Here is a 19,701-nt window from a genome sequence, read left to right as displayed (position 1 = left end):
AGTTCTTATATTATTTTGGCTTTAGGGGTCTCTAATGTAAGTCTTTGTCAATTATAAGTCATCAGACTACCTTAACTTCTTAAATTCTCAAAAAGAAACCGCTATACCATTTCTTCCAACTCTGACTGTGTCTGACTGTAGTGACTGACAGGATCTGTCTCAGCTTATATACTATCCATACATGTGGTCATGGTGACATATGCTGCTTATGTCAGTGGGTTGATGAGGTCAAGTGTTAAATGGTGATACTGTCTATGAACAGTTTTCAGGGGAGTGGGAGGGGAAGCATCTGGTAAATGAGATAAACTTAACTTCTTTTAGAAACCATCAGTCCTGAATGGGGGTGGAAGAATAGCAAGAGCCCATTTCTGTGACCTTGTTTTATTTACTGCTTGGAGTAATGCAGAAGCATTAAGTCTACATAGTAATGGCATTTAGACTGGGTCAGTACCACAGAGCCACTAAGAATCCTGTTTCTGTTGAAGGCATATCTTGGTCACCTATGCGGTACTGAACAATAAATACACTCATAGGTTTTGATATAGATGTTCATAGTAGTGTCACGTTTGTTACCTAATTCTCTTTTTACTGAACTCTAAAGAGTAAATGGGAATGTAAATCTTAGGCAGGATCATGGTGTTGTGTTACTCTGAGACGTGTTAAATATATTGCATCTGTGTCTTTCAGTCTTAAAGCTTTTTTTTTCCTTGGTGTGTTTTGTTTTTTTCTTACACATGCCCCTTGTATTGAACTCTGTGTTCAGAAGAGTTTCTTTTTCTTTCCCCTGCCTGAGGTTTCCTCTATACACTAAAACTGAAAAATGAAACTGGGACACTGTGTATTGGGGAGAGTTCAGTAAGGGTTGAGTTTTAAAATGGATTTTCTTTTGCAGTGTTTAAGCAGTTTGGAGATTTCAACAGCACTTCCTTTATGGTGTTGCTTAATATTTCAACTATTTACCTTCCTTGAAAGGAATTATGAGGCAGTTCTTTCTTACAATGAAATTTGTTCTATTTATTATTTTGTGAAACAAAGAATTGTGTGTATATCTGATCTACCAGCAGCTCACAGCATGGACTTGGGCAAATAGTTTAGGCCCTTGTCTTACGTCTGGAAAACAAGAAAGGTGACAAATGTCTTATATAAAGCACCATAGTACTGAAGTACAATGCAAACTGAAAATACGAAGATTACTATGCATTTGTTATGGGATTGTGCAAATAGGTAAAGATTACCTAGAATAGTGGAAGTGATCTGGTGGCACTGAGGCTAAGTTTGTTGCTGACAGAAGTATGCTCTGCCTTCTGCAGCCAAAAGCTGCATTGTAGGGTTTTGTTTTTAAACAAATTTGATACCAAAGAATGCTATCAGTGATCTAACAAATTAAGGCTATGGTCTGGTTTCTCCTGTTATTTGGCTGGGGTTTTTTTACATTTTCTTTATGTCTGTGTGCCAGTCAGAGGGGTGTAATTGCTCTGTGACCTTATTTGCTTTAACAAAATGAAACTCAATTCAGTTAATTGATGAGTTGGCAGACAAATATCTTGATGTTTAGTTTGGATGTAGGTGTGGGTGGACTATTTCTTGCATGTACTAGTGGTCAAAGTCCTTGCTATGTACCAATTAAGAAAAAAAACCCCATCTATTTAAAAGGTTGTTTATTGGTAGGTGAGCAGATGTGGCAAGTGCTTAAGGGCAGCAGAGTGTAGAGGGATATCCATTTATAGGTACTGGAATGCTTTGTCAGAAGTGGTCTGTTCAGGCATTTTTAATTCCTGCTTAGAATTTTAAACTGGATTTAGTTTGCTAATTGGAATATACATTTAATAAATCCAATAACTAGTAGTATTTATAGTAATCTGTAGTTGGTTAGGGTTTATCTTCAGGAGCTGAAAGCACACATAAAGAGAAGAAAGACCATTGTCAATTTTAAACTTCTAGTTGGTTTTAGCAGATCTCAGCAATTTATCTTACACCTGAAAATGTATGCACAAAAATCTCTTTTAGAGTGGCTAGTTCAGCTGGAGACATCTTATTCATTGTAGTTTGCAAGTTACAAAAAACCATGGCTGTCATACATTGTATTTCAATTCTATTCTAGACTTAGTTCCAGTTTATCTGATTAAAAGTGATTTTATTCAGTAAAATAATATCAGTGAGCCTGCAGTATCTTTACAGGCCTTTTGGGAGAGGCTAGCTGTGGTTTTTATTGCATCAGGGTCATAGCTTGGTTTTGTCATCTCTTCGTTAGCCACATGTTGTGTGGCATACACTAATATTTTTCTGCTTTGCCTTAGAAGTGGTTCTTGAGGTCCATGAAAATCTACTCCTTTGCAGCAGCTTATATCAAGCCCTGGCAGAGAGGTCTGAAATTCTTAGTTTGGCAGAGCTGAGGTGAAGCTGCAAATAAGTATGTGTAATAAGCTGAAAAGTTCTGTAGGAAACTGAAGTGGTTTGTGAGTTTGAGATTGATCTAGGAAAAAGCCCGTCTTGTTCTGTTATTTAGAAAATAGCATATCCTAAATTTTGAATAGATGACCTTAGGTAGCTTTGAATTTTCCATCCAAAAGTGGGTGGGAAAATACCACCTTTAGGCAAGACTGAAACAGTATGATTTCAGACTTGGAGTGGCATCTAGCAGGGAGAATTAATGTGTCTTGGTTTGCGTTACTGAGTTGATATATCTGCAGAACTTGCTGTAGAGTCTGGGAACTCATCAGAGATTGAAATGTACATGAAAGCCCTAGACATAAGGGCTCAGAAGCAAAGCTTATGTTGGAATTTGATTTATGTACTGAGAGACTTGAGTGTTCTAAAGTTTTTTCTGGTTTTCTGTCATCAGATAGACTTTTAAAACTAGTTGAGTAATTGTTCAGTAGGCATTTTGTAATGAAACTTTTTATAAACAACTTATCAATGTAAAAATACTGTCATTCTATAAATGTGTCATCTTTATTTTATAATGCCTTCTCATAGAGGAACTGATACTAGCGCAATCTATAGCAGCAGATTCTGAAATCCAAAAGAGAACACAGTCGTCATCTTCTCTGATCTTCTGTGTATCATAGACCAGTTACATTTCAGCTTTCTTCTGCCACCAAGTTCAGTAACATGAGTTTATCTAAAGGCTCTTTTGTAATAGTGCATCTAACCATGACGTTTTAAAATCAAGAAATACAGAATTTACTGCTTTCTTGACTGTTTGTTCTGGTAGTTTGATATTCTTGTTTCTGAGAGAGAGGGAAAAAATGTTTGTTTCAAATTTGTATTTATTCTACAACCATTATATCCCCTATTTAAATCATTATTTGCTTTTCCATTATGTTTTTTTCTTGAATCCATGTCAGATAGTGTGTTGGAGACTTTTGATCTATTGGGTCACAATTCTCATGTTCTTGCTTTCTGCAATTTCCATGTGCTTTTTTCAGATAAAATATCAAGAATAATGAAAAAAGTTTTGTGTCATTCTTATTTCAGAACTTGGGGAAATATGCAATATGAGTATAGGGAGCTCTTTCTAAGTGTGTCTTAATTGGGAATATTTCCTTTCTCATTAAAAGTAAAGCATACAATTGAACTGCATAATCCTACTTAAAACAGTTCTGTAACTACTGGACACATGACAATATGACTTCTCTTTAGGGAGGGGAAGCACCAGTCTATTTACTTTCTTTTTTTCTTCCTCCCCCCCCCCCCCTTTTTTTTTTTTATTTCCCCCCCCAAAAATGACAAGAAACCACACAATATTTGAAATATTACATTGTGAAGATATGGTTGTCTTAACTGAACTTTTCTTTTTCCCTGTGATTTTCATTAGCGTTTTGCAGAATCTCTGCTAATGGTACATTTTATGATGAACTTTTGTTTACTTTCAGAGCCCTGGGGTTTTTTGCTTTCATTTTTTTCTGACAGTCTGTGTTTATGGAGATAACGTGATCTTGGCACAGCATGTAGTGCTATATCTTTGCAAAAGCTGGCTGGTATTTCAGATAGGGAACAAGTGGAGAGCTCTCACGCCATTGATGATTAAGGAAGCATTAAGTAAGCTATCAGGCAAGTACATTTTCCTGAATTAAAAAGATAAAATGTCAACATTGCTATCATAAATTATTCAACAATATGAAACATTAAAATAGGGTTTAAAAAAAGAATGTATTCCTTTTTTGAAAATACTTCAACCCTTCTATCAAAGAATAGCATGAACTGCAATATTTATATATATGGTAATTGAATTCTAAATCATTATTTGATAGGCTTGTTAATGCCTTTGTGTAGTTTTGGGTTTTAGAGTATTAGTATTTAAACTTCCATTAACAGAAATCGGTTGATTCCAAATATTTCTGTGGCACTGTCTCACAAGATTATTGCTTGGATGTCTCAGAGGGTCTTTTTTATGTTTTGTTGTATCATGTTATGCGACCAGGCCATTGTTCTGTAAGGGTTTGTAAGTGTGGTTCAGTTCGTGCACAATGCCCTTTTGTAGCTAGCTGTGTTGAATCTGTATGGGATCTAAGTTGGGGGGCAAGGAGGGAGGTGTTGTGGTTTTGGTGGGTTTTGGTGGTTTGGTTTTTTCTTGGTTTCTGGGGGTTTTTTAAGGCAGTTTTTTTATTAGCTGTTTAAGAGCTTCAGGCTCTAATCTGGCCTAGGTTTTGAGCTGCTTCTGCAATACTTAAATAAAGAAAACTTTAAAAGTGCAAGACTTTATATATAGATTACATTGTATGGAATTATGTTTTCTACAAAGGAACATTATTTAAGGTTAAACTCTTATAAATAGTATTAGTGTTCCAGGTTTTTGTAACTGGTGTGACATTGTGAAGAGCTAGCTTTGCTTCCTCTTCACAGCTTCAAGCACTTTTCCAAACTGAGCAGGCGGGGAGGGGAAACCATACCAAAACCCCCTAGAAACCCTACACCTTGAGGAGGGAATTTGTATGTTAAATTAGCATCAGGTCTGACATATTGATACACAGTTTCTAAACTGGAAGCTGAAAATGAAGAGAGTCTTTCTGGAGAGTCCAAAGGAGACACTGGCACCTACTGCCCTTGGCTGTTCAGTAGAGATTGCTGGTTAACCCTGACTTAAAGGTTATCCTGTTTGCATGCTGACAGTTATTTCAGCAAAGGGCTAATTTGCTGTGTTTTCGGATTCGCTTCAGATAGTGTAAAAGCTGGGACAGAAGGAAGGGAATAACTTCATTTATCCAGATGTTTTCACATTTTTGATGACTCACATATACTAGCCTTGCCTTCCCCCACATTTTTCACTGGAAAATGTTAGAGGAAGCAGGGTCGTGCGTGTTTTATCATGCAGCATATTATGCAGTGTTCCTTTCCAAGACCACTTTACCCTTTGCTTTTGTCAGGTGGTGAAAACTGAGAGAGGAAAGAAAACAAAGAACACAGAGAACAGCAGGGTGGACATCACAAATATTGTGAGGAACGTAGTGGATCTTTTTTTGTTTTCTCTTTTTGGAGGCAGAAAAGGTAGTTGGGGTTGTGATTATAATCTCCATGGTACTTTAGCCTGTATGGTAAATTGTAAAGTGTACTTTTAATCTCTAAAGGTAGATGTTTGGAAGTTTGACAGAGAGGAGTAGTCTCTGTCAGATGTTCTGGTTGCTGAAACTGGAGACACCTTTTTATGTAGAGTAATATGGCAAAGAGACATAGAGATACTGTTCTGTGCAATTATTTCTCACTATACATAAGGTGACTGCAAATTTCTTTAATCCATCTTTGAGGTTTGGGTAACAGGGTTTTTTTAAGCTCTTCTGATACTCGGCCAGTAATCAGGATCTTTCTATATTTAATTCATTCCTGTTTTGCACCCCCCATCCCCCACCCCCCCTTTTTTTTTTTCCTGATGATATTAAATTCAAGCTGTGTTGGAAGAGAATGAGCCACAAAAGTGGCTTAACCCATGGAGGGGAAAGGTGGTTTTTAAGTGTTGTTTTGACACTTTGTCTTGTCTTTGGTTCTTCATCCTCCTGTGCACCTCCTCCTTGCCTGCAGGAGACTAGTAGTGTCACTGCCCTTCCTTCTGCCACATAATTACTCCTGGTTTTGGGGAAGAAAATTCTAGCTCTTCAGCCCTCGTGAGTTTCTGCAAACAGTGTAAACACCACATGACAGTTACTGTAGGGGCAGTAGTTTTATTAACCTCTGAGGAGGGAAGTTGCCAGACTGGGGAAGTGAGATAAGAGGGCAAGAAAACAGAGATGACAGAATTCAGAGGGAAAGTCCAAATGGGTTTAACTTTTTAAAATCCACGTCTCAGGAAAACTTCCTGAACAACCACAAACTGGGCAATTTATCCTAATAGCCAATGGCAACTGGAAAGAGTTATGTTTGTTTTCCCTCACAGAAACATTTGCTGTGAGAAACCCTTTATCTTCTGCAAAGGAAGAGAACCTTGTATTTTCTACCAGGATATAACTCCACTTGATTAAACTGTTGCGTTGTTATTTGCCTGGAAGATACCTTTTTTTATAGACTCGGCTCTAGCGCACTCCCATAGCTGAAGAGGATAAAGAACTTAATTGAAGGTCTGACACCCTTCAGAAGTACCAAACTATGGCAAGTGGTGGGTCTTGGCTGTTCTCTTTCTTCCACAGTTAAAGCTGTTGAGAGCAGACATTTACCTGAGAGATCCCTGCCTGCCACAAGAAAAATGACAGGTCTTTGGAGGCTGAGAGACAAGTAACAGTTTTGAAGCCTTTTCCATTGTGATACAGCTGGTGTCTGCTGTGCTGCTGTTCAGCGCTCTGACTGCAACATGGAGCATGTATGACTTCTGATAGCTTCGTGTAGCCTGCTTGACAGCATCTACTAAACTGGCATCTGTTTTGCATCTGTTGGGCGCTATTTGTTGGCCGTGCAGTACTGTAGCAACAACTGTTGGTTCATGTTTTGGTTGTGGTACTGGGAATTGCATTTGGAAAAGGATACCTTGCTTTTTCAAAAGTGTCTTTTAGCATGGCGTCCCCACTATCTCAGTCTTGCAATGTTTAAGAAAGCCAAGCAATTTGACAGACTGCTTTGCTGACGTTGCTGTTGTACTTTTGCTTTTGTTTACACTTTCGATATTTATTTTAACTTAATGGAGTATAGCTATAACTGTCATACATATTCTCTAGAGTTCATTGAAGAGGTTTTTGCCTAGATGGTGTTTTCAACAAAAATGCCTTTTAATAGAATTTTTTTTTCTGTTTCAGTGGTGAGTTAGAATATATTTTATATTTCAAAATGTGATTTTTTTAACCCATTTTTATTGTCTTTTAGTGTCTTGTCAATTCACTGGTAGTTGTTTTTAAATAGAAACCAGTGCTTGGATTGTTCAATGTAGGGCAGTGGTTCTGCGTTTTCTGTAACCAAAAGCCAAAGGCAGAATGAGACAAGTAATGAGCAATCCTCAGAAACACTTTTTACGTTGACTTAATTCATTCCATGCACACATGAGCATTGGAAACTCCTTTTTTAGGTCTTTTTGAAAGAAATCAAATAATCAATTTAGGAAGACCTATGTGCTACTAATTAACCCTTATTTATGGTCTGAGTTATAAAGCAGAATTCAGTTTTCACTACAGTTCACAAAACAAAGTCTAGTATGATGTGGCATATTTGTGAAAATATCGCTTAGTCCTAATTTTGCTGTTGTCATCTTTTATTACATCACTTTACAAGAATTTGAGATATACCAGTAAAGGAATCATGGAAAATCGGTGACATTTTTCATGCTTTATACAAAAGGTCTTTCTAACCCATAGTGGCTACTTTTCCTATGTCCTCTGTGCATACAAGGCTGTGCAGAATAATAGTGGCCCTGAATGGACTGAGGATCCTCACATGCCACTGTCTTGGGAGATAATCTTTGCCAAAACAATTGGGCAACCATTTGAATTGCTTGGAAATTTTCTGATGAAATAGTCTTTTGCTGAAATTTATCAGCATGGTGAAATTGAAATGTTTTGCAGATATGGACCAACTTGTCAAAGTTCTGATGGAACCTAAGCAGAGCTGTTGCTTGGTCTTTCATTTTATTGCTTTTCTGGCAACTTACCTACTTGGCAGGTTACTGTGGTTCTGCGGCTTCTATGATACATTGTCCTTTCCCAACAGCACCCCCAATTAGTGTTCTTCCTGCGATAAGCTAGAGCAAGGGCTTCATTCTGTTATGAAGAAGTAAGAAATCATACTATTTTTTTTATTTCTAATCAGAATGAAGAGATTACAATCCTTATATTAACAGCTTCTATCCACTTAGTCCCTGTGTATTGTGCAAGTGGATCAAGCCAGGATCATTACTCTTTCCTTGTGCAGAAGTTTATGGACTCTTGCTGAACTGCTGATACACGCAGTGGTTTGCCAAGTGAAAACTGTAAGCAAACGTTATCTTTACCTCTCCAGGTTTTTTAGCATATGTTTTGTCATTGATATGTTAGTCTGTCATCTTGCTATTGTATCTGCTTGCTACCATGTGCATTCAAATTTTGATATATTAAAAATCCTTGTGTGATACTAATGTATGGTTGATAAAATGGGAAAATTCTTTTGGAGTCTTTTTGCAGTTTTTTGTTTTTTGTCTCTGTAGAACTTGGTGATATTCTCCCATGACTACTGACTACTGTAAGACCTGTTAGCACTTTTTGTGAGTCTTTACTAGACTCTTACCTACAATCTTAACCATCTACCTACCATTACTTACGAAGGCTTTTGTAATTGATCTTTACAACGTTGATTCAAATTCCTTGAAAGAAGGATGGAAGCAGATGGCAAGTGCACATTTTTGTCACCTTCAATTTACTCAAGATGTCCTAGTCTACTGGCAACAAACATGTTGAGTTGTTGGGAGACAACCTATATCTTCAGGGCCTTACTTGTCAACAGAAAATGCTTTTATGGTCTTTCTCCTCTCGCTAGTAAATAGAGTATTCAAGATGGTGACACAGGCACAATAAACACTCACTGTATAGGAATTCTGAAGGCTTGCTGAGATGTGACTGTTTCGGGTTTTAGAGCCTCCTCTGCGTAACATTCTGTATTGTGTATTTTGCAGGTAATGGCAACTTGGAGAAGACTGACTAATTTATTTTGACAGAGTTTCATTAGACTTAGTTCATTTTGAAATTGGTCATTTAAATGCTTGCAGCTGCCAGAAACGTAAGGTGGTGTAGACTTGAACAAATAGGAGGGAAAGAGGTAGTGGGGGAGCTAGGTTGCTGGCAAGATAGTGCACTGTCAGGTTGGTACAGCTAGGAATGTAGGTAATGGTTTGTATATGAACTGAATGGTTTTATAAGGTATTGATCCAGATCCTATAAATACATATGTCTATAAATGTGTGCAGAAGAAAAAGTGGTTGACTCTCAAAAAAACCCAACCAACCAACCAAAAAAAAAAAAGTAGGGAGATGTTACTATAACCACTGTGAGCCTGTTCAGCTTGGAGTTTTTAATATCCAAATTGCCTTGCTTTTTGTCCAGAGCTATAAGCTGCTCTTTCATAAGCAAGTGATCATTGATCCATTTGTCATGTGAAGAAGAATAGACTTGATACTAGACTGCTTTATCCACTTTTTGCATTTGAAATGCAAGCTGTAGTGTCACTGAGCTTATTCAAAATATCGTGACCCTTATTCCACTGGGCTCTGCTAAGCAGAGAATAGAAGTGATTTGCGTCCTTAGCTTAACCTGCTTTGTCTCATAAGTTCAGTAGCAGCTGTCTCATATAGCTAATGATGCTACACAGTTGATCTGGGGTTTATGGAAAAACTACATAATTAACTACAGTCAGGTAAATCTTCATGCAGTTTTGTTCAAAGTCAGGAGCCTGACTGGCAATGATGAATGCAAGGCAGTTCTGAGCATGGAACAGTATGTTTAAAATAGAAGATAATTTGATTTAGAATACCCAGCAATGCCTCTTAATCTAAAACCTGCATGTGCAGGTGGTTGGTTCTGTGCTTCGTTTGAAGCTGGTGCTCTCGGATCAGTGTGCATACGATGTGTGCTCATAGGTCAGCAATGGACTGCTCTGCCCCAAACAAACCCCTCTCCGGCCCTCCAGTGCTTGAATACAGGTCTGGAAAACTTGCATTGATTGTACTGGGCTTTGGATCAGATCTTAATTAGCTGGCTAGACAGCATTTGAAGGAGAATCCCTGGAGGTGCATACAAAATACACAGCTGTCCAAACAAGGCAAACCTGATTACTCTAAAGCCAGTATTGCAAGGGGAGAAACACTAATCATTGCTGTAACAGTCAGACTTCTGTGGGAAGAGAAGCTGAATTTACTGCTCATTGAGATGGGTCGCTTTTTCTTGGGGAATTGATGATATGCTCAGTAGACACAGCACATGGTGCTGAGGAAACTGTTGATTTCCTTCTCTCCTACCCAGGGAGGTTTCTGTCCAATACAAAACTCGCAGAGCTCTCCCTGTCTGAATTCTGCCTCCTTTGAACTTCCATTTTATTTTTTTTCAACTCTGTTGACTTTTAAGGTTCATTTTTGCTTCTCTAGTGGGCCCTTTTCAATGTTGAGAGGGTCAAAACATAGAATTTATCATTTTTTTTGCTGGTACAGGAAGCTGCTGTTGTGTTATAAGTGCTTTCAAATGGTGTTTCTTGCAACCACGGAAATATTGTGCAAAGTGAGCAGGGGTGGGCGTGCCCTTGTTCCTGCTATCAGACAGTTGCTGTTAACTTCCACATGAATTGAAGTGGGTGCCTGTTGTCAGTTTTCAAATAGAGTAATTGTTCTGCCTAAAGGGAGTGTTCCTACATGAAGTAAACATACCATGTCTCTTTTTGTAAATACTTTTTCTTTTTTGTTTCTCTTTTCTTCATGTAATGCCATCAGCAGTTTTCTTAAACTGATACTGTATTTACAGAAAAGAAAAACATGGTGAGTGCAAAACAGTATTGGTAATTATATTTCAAGTCAGTATGTCTGACTTGTCTGACATACACCAGCTTCTTGCCAGAACTGAAGAGCAGTGTCAGTACCAAAAAAATGTGTGGGTTTTTTTTTTTTTTAATGAACTTTGTATTTAAAAAAAAAATTCAAAAAGTTATTGGCAAAGACGATGGGAATTTGGGCAAATCAGGAGTGGATCATTCTGTCTGTACTTAAACACAGATTTGAATTCTTCAGTAATGATGCATTATGTATTGGTCACAGCCTTTAACTTTTTTTTAATGTTAAGTATGTTTTTATTACAGGTACACTATGTTCCACCACTGCTTGTGTGCCTGCTTTGTCTGACCTCCTGTGAGTACCAGCAGCAAGTGGGTGACTTGTGATGTGCTTATTTAAAGGGCTTCATCACACTCATGTTTCATACAGAGATTTCTCAAGTGATAAAAGGTAATTAACAGTTGGGGATTTATCTGTAGTGAGACAATGCTCTGATGTTTGAACCTCCAAAGTTGCATGTTTGAAGTGGTATGGGTTAAAAACAAAAACAAAAACAAAAACCAAACCCCAACTAAAGGTGGTGGAGGATTATTTTCAAGAAGAGAGTTTAGATTTTACAAAACTGGTAGACACCATAGCTCAAATTGTCCGCAAGAACAACAACAAAAAAATTGTTCTGAATGGGGCTGTGAATGCTGTGTATTATTAAATCATCAGGATTTTGTATGTCCTTCACATTTTAATGAAATTTCTTGCATAAGTGGTAGGTTTCAGTCTCATTAATTTCTTCCTGGTTGACTTGAAAAGAACCATATGAACTAGTACAGTCTGATGTGGCTGGTAAAATTAGTCCTCAGATGCATTGGAGATACAGACAGTGACAATACAAACATGTTGCGTTGTAGGTGCTGGTGATTGTGCTTAGAGCAATACGGGGAATGATTAATCTCATCCTTTAGAAGCTGTAACTTGAAATATTATCCAGATTAGGGACATTAAAATAATCCTATTGGATCAAATACTCTGTTCATTAGCATCAGAATCAGAGCTTTTATAGTTAATAGCTTTGATCTCTAGATCAAGATGTATATGTTCCAGATTTTATTACACATTCTTGTTAATGTGGATAAATGGACAGGCCATTTTTCACTTTCACTGAGTCTTGATTATGTCAAACATTGACCTTCAGATTTGTGTAGGCCTAGCTCCTTTTTGGCAGACAATACCTCTGTGGTACTGTGGGTAACTTGCTATTCTGGATGTATTAAATTCATTTATACAACTATGGGAATTCTTTACGTGAATGTTTACATTGTTTACACAAACAGAAATTCTTTTGAATTACAGTATGATGACAAATATGTTCTGTATACCCCAGAAAATGATAGTCAAATATGTTCTGGGAACAGGTAGATTAATGTCTTCCCGGTATATTTAGTCTCAAATTGCTCAACTTTTACAATGGTCAAAAGAATAGGTCATATTTTAAATACTCTGGATGAGCAGAAATTACGTTTTTTTTGCCACGTGTAATGTTTCTGTTGTGCTGGGGCAATGGTCTCTGGATGGAGCAAAGAAAGGAATACACAGCGTGTCCAGCTGAAGGCTTGTCTGCTAAGAAGTACAGGTGAAGGCAGTTTTGTTGATGGTGAGCTCTTTCACACCGCTGCTGAGTGGTGATTGTGTGTTGCAGTTATTGCACATGTGAAGCTATACTTGGATGTATAGGGCAAAGGCCAAGAAAATATGTTTTCTGGTTTTCAGTCAAGCAACTGATTTAGGGGATATTTCTTGCTCTCACCTATCAATTTCATCAGCACTTTGACATAAAAGATGAACTTGAAACTTGAAAATTATTTAGATTGAGGTGGTAATACAATTATATAAATAGTGTCTCTGGAGATTATTCTCATTGTCTCATGGAACCTTTGAAATTAGTGCAACAAAAAGAGTTGAGTATTCTGTTGCAGTATTTACTTTGCTTTTTTTACTGCACTTTGTTGATACTTCACATTCTTAGGTATGATAAAGGTTCCCTGCTTAGTTTATGGAGTTTTTTATATAGCAACTAGGTGGGAATGGTGAGGGTTTTCTGATACGGCAAATGTATTTGGAAGTACACAAGCTTTATGAAGGAGAGCTAGGCACAAGCATGTCTGTTGAGTTCGCTTTTGAAGTTGGCCAGGTTTTCACTTAGGTTCTGTAAGCAGTATTTCTGCTTGGATAAGACATAATACCAAGTGACCAAGATGAAAGGTGTGTTGGGTCTGTCTGAGATGGAGTTAATTTTCCCACAGCAGTATGAGGGCTGCTGTGCTTTGTATTGGTAGCCAGAAAGGTGGTGATAACACACCAATGGTTTGGCTGTCCCTGAGCAGTGCTCACACAGCATCAGGGATGTCTAACATTCCCCACCTCACCAGGAGGCTGGGGGTTGGCAAGGTCTTGAGAGGGGATGTAGCTAGGACAGCTGACCCAAACTGGCCAAAGGGGTATTCCATACCATATGGTGTCTGCTCAGCAATAAAGCTAAAAGAAAGGAGGAGAAAGGGGGGCATTTGTTATTTGTGACATTTGCCTTCCAAAGCAACTGTTATGCTTACTGAAGCCCTGCTTCCTGGGAGGTGGCTGAACATTGCTGATGGGAAGCATTATCTTGGCCCACAAGTTTTTTCATCTTATTTTCTCCCCCACTCCCTATCCTGCGGAGGAGGGTAGCGATAGAGCAGCTTGGTCAAACCACCACAAAGGATCTCTCGGTTCAGGTGAAGGTTGTATTCTACAAAGGGTTAATGTTAGAGTATTTTAGAAAAATTACTGTGGTAATTAAAGAAGCCTTCCTCTGGGCATTAGAGCTGTGAATGTTTTGTATAAGTAAGTGGTAAAGCACAAACATTACATCTTGCATATTGTTGAGGTAGTGAGAAATCTTTTAAATACAGTGTCTCTAGGGAGGTAGTGGTTATTTTATTTGAAGAAAATACTTGTTACCTGTGTGTTGCTTTTTGCAGCTGAAAGCACAGATTTTCTCATTTAAAGGTGGCTGGCTGTATAAACGAGTCATAGGGAATCCATATACCCCCCTAGATCAGAGCCCAGGGAATCGTGTGAGTGACGCTTGCACCTCGAAATTCAGATTTGTAGGTCTGTGATACACTGGCTCTTTGTGTTGCTTAGTTTGGAAAATAACATGATGCGCCTTTCTCATGGTGATGGTAGTTGGTTTTTTTCTTTCTCCCAGAATTACCGTCATGGTAGCATAGTTTTATACTCATGTATGTGTAATTGATTATTTTTGTCTATCATGTAGCTCATTAAGTTAATGTTTTCCTCCTTTAAGGCGTTTAGCCTTTGCTGACTTAACTGTTGTGATCCATTTCTTTAGCACAAATCATCTTTAGCCCACAGAAATGTGTAGTCACACACTTACCCCTTCCTCAGTAATTGTAGTTAAGAGCAGAAAAACAACTCAAGTTCTGAACAGCTCTTTCATGATAAAGCGACATAGTTCAATATAAACAAAAGCTGTTGAAAAATGCACTTAGAGACTATAACACCCATCTGCCTATGCAAAACAAACATATTTATGAGTTAAACCATAGTTTGAGTTAAACCATAGCATTTTCATGTTCAGTGTCTTTATTATCTGTTCAATATCTTCATCAACAACACATAGTAGGATTGAGTGCACCCTCAGCAATTTTGAGGATGACACCAAGCTGAGCAGTGCAGCTGATGAGCTTGAGCAAAGGAATGCCATTCAAAGGAACCTTGACAGGCTTGAGAAGTGGGCCCATGTGAACTTTGTGGAGTCTGGCAAGGCTAAGTGCAAAGTCTGCACCTGGGATGGAGTAATCCCCAGTATCAGTAAGACTGGGAGATGAGTGGGTTGAGAGCAGCTCTGCAGAGAAGGACTTGGGAATACTGGTAGATGAAAAATGAGACATGAGCTGGCAATGTGTGCTTGCAGCCCAGAAAGCCAATTGTATCATATAAAAAGAAGTATGGCCAGCAGGTCAAGAGATGTGATTCTGCTCTTGTGAGACTCCACTTGGAGTCCTGCATCCAGCTCTTGGGTCCCCAGCACAAGGAAGGTGCGGACAATTAAAAGCGAGTCCAGAGGTGGGCCACAAAAATGATTCAGTGGGCTGGAACACCTCTCCTCTGAGGAAGGACTGATAGAGTTGAGGTTGTTCAGCCTGGAGAAAATGCAGCCCTGGGGAGACTTTATTGCAGCCCAAAACACTGAATCAAATCAGTGATCAAATCTTTATAACTGATGTCTTGTTTAGACCTGTTCCGCTTTTTTCAAAATATGAAATGCTGAATTCCAAGTAGTAGTTACTTGCTATCAATTTTAGTAAAAGCAAGCCTTATAGACCATGGTCAAAACTTTTATTTTAAGCATGGATTATACTGACTAAAATTATGATGGAGTCACACTAAAGACAGTCTTCAGCTGACATGTGGAATATGCTGTCAGTCTCACTTGTTAAAAAAACCTGGTGGTGTTTTTGCATTATCAAATATATATGGTAATATATTGGGGTTTTAGTCTCTTCTTTTCTTTGATTACATTTATCAGAGAAGAGGTCTTAGAAGTCCTCCCATTTGTAGATACAAAACAAGTCTGCTTACTTAAGAGTCTCACCTCAGCACGTTTTCTTTTAAGTGTCTGCTTAAGACTAAAACTCAGCTGAGAGGTGCTATTCCTACCCTTATTTTCATCGGCACCAGTTTGTGACCTAGGCAGTTCTGTCTTGTATGTTCTTGGTGCAGCTTTTGCTTTTAGACTGGGAATATAAAGAGTTACACAGATGTCACTGAAGGGATTATTTTGACTTTCAGTTTTCATTAACATGTTTCAATTGGGCAGGTGAGCACATGGTGTCTAAAATCCAGTTAAAGGTAATAAATCCTCTAGCTGGACTCCCAGTTAGTATCTTCTTTTTCCTGTCTGTGGAGTCTGTTACTTTTCAGACTAGGGCTGTGTAGTAAACAAAAGAAAAACTCAACTTTTAGTAAACATTCTAAGCCATTCTCCTGTTGTCAGCTTACCATTTTTACTGTGTCCGAACAGTACTATCATTAAATAGCAGTATTACAAGCAAACCCAGCAGATACAGTTAGTCAAGAAGTACTCCTTACGTTTCTTCTAGGCAAATGCTCTGAAAAGAACCAAACCAAACAATGGCCTGTCTTACAATGACAAATATGGAAGGTACAGCAACTTCTACTGTCCACCAGAATGGTGACATCCATGGGAATACCAATGCACCCAAGCAGACAGAACCATTACTTCAAGTGTACCTTTATCATTCTCCTGGGAAGACAGGAGGAGATTACCTTCAGTTTCCTGCTGGAGAATATGTTGCAGAAGAGATTTGTGCTGTTGCCTGTAAAGCCTGTGGTAAGTATGTATGCACCTAATTGTTTTCCTAATGAAGGAGTGAAATTCAACTTAATGCAAGAAAGTTTTTAATAATTCAGAGCTCATCAAAATGGTGCCATTTTAACTGAAATGCTAACCTGTCCATTCTTTCAGAAGTACAGCAGCAGGCTGCAAAACTGTCCCTTGTCAGAATGGTAGTGAAACTGAGATTATAATTGGGTGACTGCCATCTTTTTTCAAATAATTTAAGGGTATACTATCCTTTACCTGGAATTTTTCTTTCATTGAGCTGAGGTATAGTTTGGATAGTTAAATCACAGCAGAAGGAAATAGCTTGAGTTACATTCTGATGTGAGCCTGCAAACACAGATTGATCCTGGAGATTATGCATGTATTGTATATTATACATGCTTAATCATTTTGCACATGGAAACTCTTCTATTAAATACAACATGACTGCTTGTGACTGTGTGGTCAATGCTTTTTGTAATCATTTAAGAAATAAAGTGAGTGACAAGGTAGTATATTTGAAATAGAGAAGCCGTATTTATATGTAACAATGCCTTTGAATTGTTACATTTACTCAAAGTTTAACATGAACAGGTGGTGAAACCCATAGTAAAATAATTCAAATATTCTTTTTGTGAAGGTGTCTTTCTTTCATTGGAAAAGCAAGTTTAATTTGTGCCTTAAAAAAAAAATCAATTCCAATAAATTAAAGCAGTTCTTTTCTTGTTTCTCATGCATATATGCACACAAGCATATGTACACAGAGTCACCCTATATCTTATTTTGAACTGTCAGTGGTACAAAGCTGGATTTGGCTTTTAGCTTTCCAAATGCCGCATTTCAGGTATAAATGAATTTAAAAGAAAGGCTTGTAATTCCAAATCTTTATTTTTCAGTGGATCACAAATATGAAGCTGCTGACTCTGTACATTTTGTTATCTCCAAACATCTTATATCTTAGTGATTTTGTCCTTTGATTGCTATACTGTTACAAAATATGGTTTTAATACTTCTGTGAGCAATCTGTCAGTTTTTTCTGTGCTGTTGAATGTCTTCTACTGACTGAATTGCATTCTGTGAGTTGATAATTTGCTTGTATATGCTAGTTTCACAAAGATTCCTCTGGGTTTAAGCTGTGTTTGTTGGAGTTCTTTAGGCATGGCAGAGTCTAAGATCCAAGTCTTGCAGAGCTGCTTTTCATGTAATATTAGATCTTTATGGAGATAAGCACATACGCATTCAGCAGAAGCACTGCCTGGGATTAATTCTGGGGGACCATGAGGAAGCGGGTATGGTATTCAGAGGTCTGCAAAGTTCCAGCCATGTGAGATTTTGCTGCTGTAATTAACTTGTAGGTCTGAGTTTGACAGATGGACCTGGGAGTGTTCTTCAAGTTAACGTTATCTTTCACTGTGTCCCCAAGGTTCTATAGTGTCTTTTCTCCAGTTGAAGGAAAAAAAAGAGAAGTATTGTCTCTCTGCTTTAGAAAATATGCCCGTACTCATTTCTGTAATAAAGACCGATTTCTTAGCACTGGTGCCCATGATTTTGGGGCTTCAGTTTTGCCTCTGTTAGGTTTGTCTTAGTTCAGACTTTCAGGTACAGCATGTAAAGGTGTATAAGGCTTGGGGCATGGCAGGAAGTGAAGGTTCTTCACTTCCTGAGTGTTAAAGTGGTACTGCATTTTTATGTTAGGTGATAGTTAAATATGTACTTAATGAAAATAAATACTGTTGTAATCACTGAGGATATTGCTGAGGGAGTGAAACCAGAGACCAGTTTTACTAGATAGTAATGGGAAAACTTGCTTCTTTAACTTAGAAGTTCATATACTGACTTGCCAGAATATTAAACTGATGAGAGCTTCAGTATTTTCAAAATAATGGGGTCTTTGAACGAACATACTGTATCGTCAACCATGATCTCATGTGCCTTGCTTCCTTTGCTTCCTATCTGACTAGATTATTTTTTTGTGTGATAGGGCAATAACAAGTCATCTGAACACTAACTGAAAATATTTCAGTTAGTCTTCTAATGAATCAGTTAGTTAAAGCTCACCTTCCAGAAAATCTCCCAATCTAGTCTGAGTTCACTGGAATAGTAACTACCTTGGTAGTTGTATTAGCCGTTTCTACTGTTATTGCTGGTCTGTCCACGTTTTTCCTTCCTTTTTCTCTATTCTAAATATTCCTTACTTCAGTTTTCAGAAGTTTGTTCAATTTATGTTTTTCTTCTCCTTTCCCCATCCCCATCCTTTCCCCATCAACCTTAGGGAGATATTTATATGCTATAATCAAATTACCTTTAGGTTGTCTTTTTGTTAAAACCTGATTAAATAGGTTGATTCCTTTAGCTTGAATGTTGTTAACTGTTTTAATTTTTTGGCTGCCTTCTGCACTATCACCAGTTTCCCAGGAAAATGTGCCGCCTGGATGATACTGTTCTCACCCACATCAGAGACATACAAGATCCAGTCCTTGCTAATGCACAAATCCAGTTAGTCTTGTTTCCTGTGACATAATCTGAAGACTTCATACTCTATTGCTTTTTGTCTGACCTCACCAATCCTTCTCAAGTCTTCTGCCTCTTTAGGGTACCAGTTTCTGTTTTGCTTTTATGGCTAGTACCTAGCTCTTAGATGCATCCTCTTATACTTGACTGTTTTAAAAATAATTTTCTATGAATGGTACTCCTTATCGAGTTCTTATATTTTTCTATTGTTTCAGCATTCTTCACCAGGGTTTCTAAAGTATATCAGTAGTGACTTTGTATATTTGATTATTTGTATAAATAAAATAATTTATGAAGTTGGGCCTTTATCCTTCTAGAGCTGAGGTAGACAAAGTCTGCTGAAGAGTGATTTCTTAGCAGCTACTATGACAGTATTATAAAACCTTTTTTTCAAAGGAATTTTTAACTTCATTTCTTTCTAAGTTGGTGGATAAGGCTGAAATGGCTGCAAGTTTTTGTTCCCTTTTGTGAAAGTTGTTAGTGCTTAAATCATGAAGTATCACTTCTTATTTTCTGGTTTTTCTAGGAGGTTTTGTGGATGTACAGCAGAAATGTAGGTCTGCAAAGCTTGTACAGTCAAGTAATGTTTATGTTGGCAAGACTCCTCTTTATGAAGTATTCTTATTCATAGAAAGAGGAGAGTGGTTCAGATAGTAGGCATGTCTGAAATATAACAACTTGGTAATTGTTAATGAACTTTCTCTCTGGTCTGACTGTTGATAGCGAAGCTGGTTGCATTGAATTATGACTGGATGTTACGAGTGGCAAGCAGGACTGGATCTAGGCAATATTGGCAGTCAGAGAGACAGTATTGTTATGATCCTTTTGCACAGTTCAAACGATTGAAGGATTTCCAGTCTGTGCCGACTTG

At 37.9% G+C, this 19,701-nt stretch overlaps 1 protein-coding gene across 15 annotated transcripts in view; it reads left to right on the top strand.

The window, feature by feature from the left end:
* JAK2 (Janus kinase 2) overlaps positions 1-19,701 on the top strand; it is a 91,701-nt gene that overhangs the window by 24,161 nt on the left and 47,839 nt on the right. For 7 of the 15 annotated variants that reach the window (XR_008819442.1, XM_056324711.1, XM_056324712.1 and 4 more), the window contains 2 exons: positions 11,224-11,368; positions 16,078-16,328. Coding sequence is in view for 14 of the 15 variants with exons in the window: in XM_056324711.1 (XP_056180686.1) it covers positions 16,109-16,328 (220 nt within the window). In the remaining variant the exon portion in view is untranslated. Of the gene's footprint in view, positions 1-4,175; positions 4,224-6,185; positions 6,587-6,936; positions 8,381-10,887; positions 10,907-11,223; positions 11,369-16,077; positions 16,329-19,701 lie in introns of those variants that run through there. The other 8 variants (XM_056324723.1, XM_056324722.1, XM_056324720.1 and 5 more) reach the window with 7 other exon arrangements.

The sequence above is a fragment of the Falco biarmicus genome, chromosome Z (genome assembly GCF_023638135.1).
Source record: "Falco biarmicus isolate bFalBia1 chromosome Z, bFalBia1.pri, whole genome shotgun sequence".
Lineage (NCBI taxonomy): Eukaryota > Metazoa > Chordata > Aves > Falconiformes > Falconidae > Falco > Falco biarmicus.
This window is presented reverse-complemented; position numbering and strand designations above follow the sequence as displayed.